Source organism: Anser anser (genome assembly GCF_964211835.1).
Source record: "Anser anser genome assembly, chromosome: 1".
Lineage (NCBI taxonomy): Eukaryota > Metazoa > Chordata > Aves > Anseriformes > Anatidae > Anser > Anser anser.
Window position 1 is genome coordinate 31,626,268 of NC_139720.1, and position 9,135 is coordinate 31,635,402.

General features: G+C 38.2%; 1 protein-coding gene across 11 annotated transcripts in view; it reads left to right on the forward strand.

Moving 5' to 3' along the window:
- Window positions 1–3,506, forward strand: part of CNTN1 (contactin 1) — a 251,175-nt gene extending 247,669 nt beyond the window's left edge. For all 11 annotated transcript variants that reach the window (XM_083820842.1, XM_083820841.1, XM_083820832.1 and 8 more), the window contains one exon: window positions 918–3,506. In XM_083820842.1, coding sequence (XP_083676968.1) covers window positions 918–997 — 80 coding nt within the window. In that variant the 3' untranslated portion in view covers window positions 998–3,506. The remainder of the gene's footprint in view (window positions 1–917) is intronic.
- The last annotated feature ends 5,629 nt before the right edge of the window (window positions 3,507–9,135 follow it).

The following is a 9,135-nucleotide window of genomic DNA, read 5'->3' on the forward strand; positions in this document are numbered from 1 at the left end:
GAGGAGCCATCCAGCAGGTAGGTTCCAGCAGTGCCTCAGGATTGTTGCCACCAGTTGCAAACCCCTTAGTGTGTGTTCAACAGCAACATGAGCAGTAGTAAGCTAGGTCCCACCTTTCTGGGATGACAGAATAGCCCATTCTCCAACATCTTTGGCCCATCTCCAGGACTAACAGCCAGGCTGACATTCATTATCAATTTGGCTGGGTTATTTTGTCACGTACATGCTTCTTAACGAGGAGCTGGTCCACAGCAACACAAGACATTTAATGTAATAGCAATTCTTACGCCTGATTGCCAGAGCAAGTCAAGTAAAGCTTGTAAGCTGTCAATTAATATTTTTTGTCTTAAAATATTTGTTTAAGAAAGACCCTTGTGACTTTAACAGACATCGATGTGTAAATGCCACACTGCTAGAAGTCAGCCATCTGGACTTTGTAATCTAGCTGGTAAACAAATGGACCAGGCTCTTTGACATCTCTCAGATTATTGCTGATCATAATAACATTAACATTTCCAAAGGTGTCTCTTTGCTTTGTCACATTTCAAAGACTCCATTAATTTTGTTTTCAAGTGTTTAAATATTTATTTTGACCTTTTACCTCCTGGTATAACCTCCTGGCTTGTTGGACCATCCAAATCAAAATACACTGATGTGTTCTGAATGGCCTTGCTGCTTGTATAAACACACTGCATAAACAGCTCTTGCAGAACAAAAGACCAAGTCCTCGGCTGTACTGAGAAAGTCTCTTTGTCCATTTCAGATTATGCATACAGGTAGGAGCTGTGTTGAGATACGCCAGCTGGTTTTCTGGCCTTCTAAACCCTGCATTCTTGCTTGCATCCAAGATTGTTTCTCCACACAGTGAGTAATGCTGAAGTAAAATAACACTGTGGTGTTATCTGTTTGATGTGCAGGTGCCACTGCTGGAGTACCGACTCTGCTTCTGGGCCTGGTGCTGCCTACCCTCGGTGTCCTTGCCTACTCGGGATTCTGAATGTAGCTGGATTTATCTTGTCCTCAACCGAACACAAGGGACTCCCTTGAAGACGAGGACTGCAACTCTTGATTTCTGTGGCACCATCCTAAGCCAAATAAATTACACTTTAAAATAAATCACCCTACCAATTTCCTATGGACTTTAAGAGGACTGAGGCATCCAGGAACTCCTTCATTAAGTAAATCAACTTTTGAAAGGATAAGAAATATTTTTAACTTGTTCCAATATGCCTTATAAAACACTTATGCTGATCTGTGACAGTTGCATGATTCGGTCCAATGGGGCAAGTTACAGTGTTAAAACCCAATAACATAGGCTGTACAGTGAAAGTAAAATCACCATATGTAGGTGCTTTAACTTGAATAACAAATTGTGAAATATAATAGAGATTGAAATGTTGATTGTATGTGATAAATGTAAGAGTACTACGTCTGTCTGTACTATCCTATATGTTTTGTGTACTGCATATTTTTGAATGGCCCCATCATCATTTATTGGGATTACTGGTTTTTAGAGAGACAGTCAAAGCAAAAACATTTTTTTTATTTTTACAGCTATATTTCTTGAGGCTATTGGATACAATTTGAAGGACCTGAAATAAAAGTCAGTTACAAGGAATTTTTCATTTTAAATATGTTCAGAATACCTGAGACACTCGTAGCATGCTCAACTTAAAGGAATTTACCTGTACTTTACTGACACTGGATTTACCATATTCTTTTTTAGAAACAATTCTGTTGAAAATTCTGTTATGGTCATTGTTCCTGATTTTAGGAATGAAATGTCAGCTTTCAGGGAAGCAGCATAATATATTGGTTTTGATTTAGTATTATTACTATTATTATTAAGGTAGCAATATAACAGTTAGGAGACTGAAGATAGAGTCCACACTAAAATCAGCTAAATGGACCATGAAATGGTAGGAAACTTATGTTATTTTTTAAAGTGAAAAGATTTAAAATAGAAAAAAGAAAAAGATATACAATAAATGGCAAAAACAGAGTAGCACAGTAAAAAAATAATATTATATTTACATTTCTATGCTGCAGATACCAGATGTTACCTTCCTGTAGTGAAGTGTACATTTGGGAGAATTATATGCTTTTTCAAGAATTTGATATTATTCTAATGTTCATAGTGTTGTAAATAAGAGTTTTAAAGTTCTGAGACTGTTTCCCTATTTGATAGAGTACTGAATGATCCAACTGCGTTTTAATACATAAGAGTCAGATCCCAACTGTTAGTTGAATTTAAATGTTTACTATGGCCTTTGCAAAATGGGAGCTCTATTAGAGATGGAGAATGTTTTTGTTCTGACTGTATCCAGGGTGTTTCAGTAGTTTTTTATTTTGTTTTGTTTTGTTTGTTTTTAAAGAAATGCACATTCCTTACATTTTCCATGGTGGGTGTGCTGGGAATTAGAGTGTGAATGTTGAAGAAACACAGTGATATTGAATCAGCTGGCTCAAGTAATAGTGCAATGTCTGATGCTTCAAGAATTATAAGCTTTGAGTCATATTTTATTAGCACAACCTTGCTGGCTACTTAGAAATAGATTTTATCTTTTTAGAACTGATACTGTAGAGGTCCATAATAATAATATTTACATGAAGCAAGAGTAGGTCTATTAATAATTTACACCCCTTTCTTTAATTTGTATAATTTTGTACTATATATTTACATGTAAAAGTGTAGAGTATTCATTAAGGAATATCAATAATATTGTTTTAGTTTAATTTTAAATATTTGTTACAAGATGAAAATTTTTTAAATAGGTGAAAGTGATAACTTCCCTATAGAGGAATGTCAAAGTGTCAAGCACTACTGAGTTTCATAAATTGTATAATTATTTGAAAGAGAAATGAGCTGTCTTCATACATGAATAACTAATATGCTGTAAGCCTTCTGTACAAAAAAAAATAATGCATTTTATTGTATTTCATTTGGTTTGGTTCTTTTGCAGTATGACTCATTTTTATATTATCTACAACCACAACTAAATCTTTTGCCAAATGCATGATTGCCTTTTACTTTTATAATACATCATGTAAAAAGCAGCAGTGGTTAGTTTTTGCATGAAAATGACCTGGGAGGGAAATACACTTTTTTTTTTTTTTTTTAATCAGCAACACAGATGAGGTAGGTTTCACATACTGATCAGGTAGTTCCAGGTTCTTCATTGTTTCACATAATTGTATAAATTTGACTGGGACCTTCAGTTTCAAATTGTTGTCAAGAAAAACTAACTGATGTATCACCTGCTTTAAAATGCAAGGTTCTTAATTAAAGTTTATATAGATAGACATATTTGTTGTTTCTTTATATTTCAGGAAACTTGATATTACTATTATTTGATACTGATGAATATTGAACTGGTTTTTTAGTTACTTTTTATCTTCTTTTTTTTTTTTTTTTTTTTAAAGAGTAGAGCAGGACTGTGCTTTGTCCTTTTTATGAATGAAAAGTAAATTACAATTAAATAAATGTATTAATGTTACTCAAGATATAATAACTGTCTTTTGAATTGGAGCTTTCTAATTTTATAATAATGTCATCTGTAACAGTAAAGGTCTGGAGGGGTTGAGGTCCTGTGTATCCCTCCCCTGCCTTCTTGTGAATTTTGCAGGAAATATGAGCCTTTCTGGAGTAAGGGTAGCTGTTTTACTTTGATTATAGGTGATACACAAAGATTTTCCCGACTTCAGTGGCTGAGAATCTCCTGAGAGCTTTTCAGCATTTTTGGACAGTAGCAGACAACTTAAACAGCTATCATACTAAAGAAATTCATAGTCTGAGTAGAAGGCAGAGACTTAAATTAGAGCTTTGCATCAAAAGGGGCTGCAGCTAAAACTGACATTACCTGTTCTGTCTGGCCTGCTGGAAGCCCAGCTGGAAAACACTTCAGTGCCAGTACGGCTCAGCTCACCTCGCTCCTGGCAGAGGAAAACTGAGATCACTGCAGTGCTTGGGCAAGAAGGGGAAGAGTGGGGCATAGAACAAACATCCATAAGAGAAAAGGCTTCATTATTTCCACTCTTCAAAGAACAACCTTTGTTTGTTTGTGAGACTTCTTTGTTTCCAGACTTTGGAGCCTCTAGCTACAGAAGATTATAAGAAATATGCCTTTAAATATTAGATATCTGGCTGAAGACCAGATCTTCCAGTCTTGATTTGCCCCAGCATTATATTAAGCTACATTTCCTATTGGAATTAAAATAACGAACATCAGGTAATACCCAAATACGTATTGGTCTGTACCAATCTTGAAGTAGTTCCAAATGCTATTGTTTGGAGATTTTGTTTATTTAATTATGTCACTGAAATGTCAATCTTTCAGGTTATGACAGCACAATATAGATTAAGCAAATTCTGTTGGCAGCAGCATGCATTTCATAGCTTTTAGCACTTGCGCATGCTCCATCTTTACATACAATGTCCAGTGGAAAATTTTCGCCATGTTAGGACATTGCACTGTGTGGGAACAACCTGCCTTCCACACAGAGCAGAGACATTTTCAGAGAAATATTTCCCCTCCCTGTTTCTTCCAGAGATGATTCGTTTTTCTTTAACTTTTCTGCCAGTAGTTTCTTTTGCTTTGTCATTTTAGCATTCCTTTTGTTCTCAAAAACAGAAGAAAGGACAGAAAGCATGAATATCCACACGAATAGAAAATCAAAAGTAATGTTCATATCTCAAACGCCGTCTTTTCTTTCCTTGACAGGCTAATAAGCTTTTTTTTAATTTTTTTTAATTTTTTTTTCCTTAATGTGGATGCAGATTAACCAAGTCTATTCTAACAGATGTCTTGAAAAAGCATATGAAAAGCATCTCCTTCATCTTAGTTGACCTTAACTCTTGTCTATTCTCTTGATTAATGTCTGGCATACATGCAGCTCTGCTGACATAGTGTTAGCCAGTGTTATGTGGGAAAGTACAATAATTATGCTGGCAAAATGTCTGTCATGAGTGCTCTATACCCACTAGGAGGAGACATTCAACAACGGGCAGCAAAGGCACTGTGTTGAAGATGGGTTCCCATCAGGAGGTACACCTTGAGATGGTTGGGAGGAACTGTACAGGCACACATCTCCAACTGCAGCCATGCCAGGTGCCCTGGAATATACCCTGCCCTGAACATTGCTAATGGATGAGGGCAGAAAGGATAAAATTAAAGACCTGCTTGAATTCTCTCTGGTCCACATCCTACTCTACTTTCAGCCCTGATAATGGTTTTCAAAGACAACTCTTCCCTGCAACCACATGAAGCATCTACATTTATAGCAGAGTTATCTTATCTTACATTAGATGAGTAAATAGGTCAGACAAATGATTCCCCTGCCCACTGACTATTGAGACCTAGCTCTAAATCATAGCTATCTAATTCTGGGGAAGATAAACCCCACCCCAGCCACATTACAAAGTGCAATGTCAGCCACTGGTAAAAAGGCAATGCTTGACAGGGAATACAAAGACTGCTTATTTCTGATTCCCATGGGGAGAAAGATATAAAAGCATGGAGTCTCCAGAGGAATTCAGACCAGGGGATTGATCTTGCTCGAGCAGCTCCCTGCTAGCAGCCCCTCTGCGGTGCTGGTAGCTGGGACACACTCATGGACACAGTGACTGCCTCGTGTACTAAATGTAACACCTGGGACTGCTCTCCAGCACTGAGCCCATTAGGCTTTGCCTCCTGACTGAGCTGCTTGCACACCCTAACTGGGTCACTACGCTAATGGGACAGTCCAACCTTACGCAGCATGGTACTACCTCAAAGCATTAGGGGGACGTTCGCTGGGCTTGAAGGCATGGCCGTGTGTGACAAGACCTTTGCTGATTCACCTCTTACACCTTGTAACTAAGCCACTGTCATTTGTCTTGTGAGTTCACATTTAGCCAATAATATTAATGAAATCATATATAGCATTCTCTGATGTTTTCATCAGTGTAGGAAGTTTTTGCCATAAAAGCTGAGGCGTATGCTTCTTTCAGACCTCCTCAATGACAGCACTCTGAAGCAATTAATTACAGACCTTAATTTAACTGTACTCTGGCAGAACACTCTAATGTGTAACAGACTCTCTGTGGATTGACCTGTAGCTCAAAGAGCTGTTGAAAAGCAGCACACTCACCACAAAGCTCCTCTCTGCCTGCCCTGCCAGAACACCACACTACCACTGCAGGCCTCCAAGATGTGTGCTAAGGCCAAGATGATGTCTATTCTGGCGCCAAACTCCAAGGCACGTCAGCCAAATTCAGTCTGGTTTGATTTCCAGTGAAGAGTAGGTGAAGGAATGATGCAAAAGGTTATATTTGTAAATGTGAGCCTTGTACAGGTGCATAAACTCATGCACTGGGATTGTAACAGGATCTGACAAATGTGTGCAAAAACACACACACAAACAAACAAACAAAAAAACCCTGCAGCTTTTGTGGCAGATTTTATATGTACAGCTTAAACTTTGTGGTGGCAGAGCCAAGAAAAAGCATGCAAAATTATTCCAATCAGTTCTGCTCAGCAGTTATCTATCATCAACTTACAACACTGACTTTTCTGTGGTGTTGCGGATGTGATGACTTAGAGAGTGGAAGAGGAGAAAAGAGGGGACAATGGGAAGAATCAATAATTCAACCTCTTAAGACTGAGCCAAACATGTGCTAATACAAATGACCTAGAAAACTGCATAGATACTCTCTTTCAGTAACTGTGTTAGCATACAGCACAATAACACTCTCCTTTGGGGGTTACTAATTCCAGGATGTAGAAAAACAGGATTTATTTATAGAAAGAGCATAATTGCTGACTTGGTCTTTTTTTTAGTCAGTAAACTGAGCAAGCTACATGCCTTCTCTGTGATAGGAACATGGGGTCACAAAGGGCATGAACTCAGTTAACACAGTTTATTTCCCTACCTCAGTTGTTCCGGAATATCCTTGCTGGGCTGTGATAACCTCATGGCTCCTGACCAGTGTTCTCTCCTGCACTCACTCCTCAGGCAAAGGCAAACTAAAAAGGGTATTTCCAAGATCAAAAATACTGGGTCTCCTTCCCTTCGTTTCTTTGTCTTTCTTTCTTAGTCTGTCTTCCTTTTTCTCTTTGTTTTTCTCTTCTTCCTCTCTTCCATTTCTCAAAAACAGAACTAGGAAATTTAAGAGTGGTAGTATAAAGTTTTCAGCAAAAAATGCCATCCCCGGTCAAACTATGAAGTGAAACAAAGTCATTTACTAGCTGTGTATTCAAGAGATTTTGCAAAGCACTCAATTTCCCAGAAAGTTCTGACACAAGAATGAGGTAAAAACAGTGTAACTTTTATTTCTGTCAAGCACTACATAGGCTTCTTCCAAGAGCTTTGAATCAGATTTGGAGGATCAAGGATATATTCCAGTGCTTTAAAAAGACTTGGCATCAGAATCATGCCTGTCTTAAAAGATTTGAAACAATGTGCTTTGAAAGTTAAGTAAAAATTTATGTGTTTTGCATTAAGTGGTGACTAACACACAATTTCTCATCAAATTTCATGGTGTAACTGATATATTGCAGGATGCCAGCATTTATTCTGACATACAGCATAGCAAAACAGGGGGAAAATATATAAATCTGGCTTCACATCGGATGACAGGCTATTTCATTCACGAAGGATTTGCTCACCACAGCCAACTTTACTCCTGCCCATCTCAATACCTCCATTACCAATACCATGGGAAACAAGCCAGGCACCCTTCAAAGAGCTGTTCAGCCTTCAAACAGTCTGATCGTGTCCTGCTGATCCCTGTTGCTCTCCCCTGAGAGTGAAGTTCACCTAGCAGAGCTGTATTCCTTTGTGAACCTAGGTAGGATCCATCTGGGCCACTGCTGACCAGATGAGGTCTCCCTAGAGAAGACCATCGCCATCTTCATTGGGAGTGGAGTTATTCTGACATTTACGGAATCCCTCCTTCAGAAGTCTTCATTTCCAACTGTGCAATGACTAGAAAATTGGGTATTTTACAAGGTAACTCCATATTATATGAGTTGCTGATAAAGGTTTTCAAAAAATGAGAAAACTGAACTGGAGATAATGATCACACATATCCCTGTAGGAAAGAATTTCTTTTCCTGTCAGAGCATCTACTCAGAAACTAACTTTAGTGAGCATGTAAGTATTTCATCTGGCAACAGTCACTACTGGGTGCCTGTGCTTGTTACTTGTCATTACACAGTTATCAGGGCTATGCTCTTTCAAACTGAATTAGATGTGAGGATGTGGGTTGGGTGATTCCTACAAATCATGGCCCCATTGAGTGTCTCTACCTCCAGCGAGTACAAAGGGCAGCTGAGGGAGAGCAGCAGCTTAAGAAAGGTGGCCAACATACAGTCTTCTGTGTGAGATTCTGAAATGCTGAAAAACTTAGATTAAACACCAGTAAAATCCTGGGGGATGTCTGCTCAAGAGAAATTGAGTTTGAATCACCCTCACCCAGATGAAACTCAGGGCAACAAAAGTGAAGGAGTTAGTACTGTGAAATATGCCACTGGAGAAATAACAGAGAAGTAGAAAGATTATTTCTAATGATATCATTAAAATCAAAGTGTTGTTGACAGTATTAGCTTCTCAGAAATTAATGAACTAGAACCTACCGTGAGAATAATTGCATATAAAGTACAATAATATTGATGTTATGCCAGAAGCTGTGATGTCTACAGAGAATTCATTTACAAAATCAAAACTCGAAGGAAGTCAACTCCATTTATGACCTCTAAAAAATGCAAGTAAATACAGGATGCAAAAATCTCATGACAAAGTACACTTGTAAAGCTACATGTACAACCTTGAGTCTAGAAGATCTTTTCCTAAAATTACAAATACATGATCAGTACTGAAATCATTTCCTCCTCATGTTTATTTCTGAAAGGTGCTGATAAGGTTTCTGATTTCCATATTCCTGGTCTACTAACTATTAATTTTTCATCAGTCTAGGGTTCTCTGATGATTTCTTGGGATAAATATGAAAAAGAAGTTATCTCTGTGTGTAGCTCTTCCCATGATAGGATTCTCCATGAATACATCAACAAAGGACCAGGAATACATACAAGGACCAGGGCAGCCCCAGCAAGGCTGCAGCAGGGCTGTGCCCCAGCTCCCCACAGCCCTTCTCTG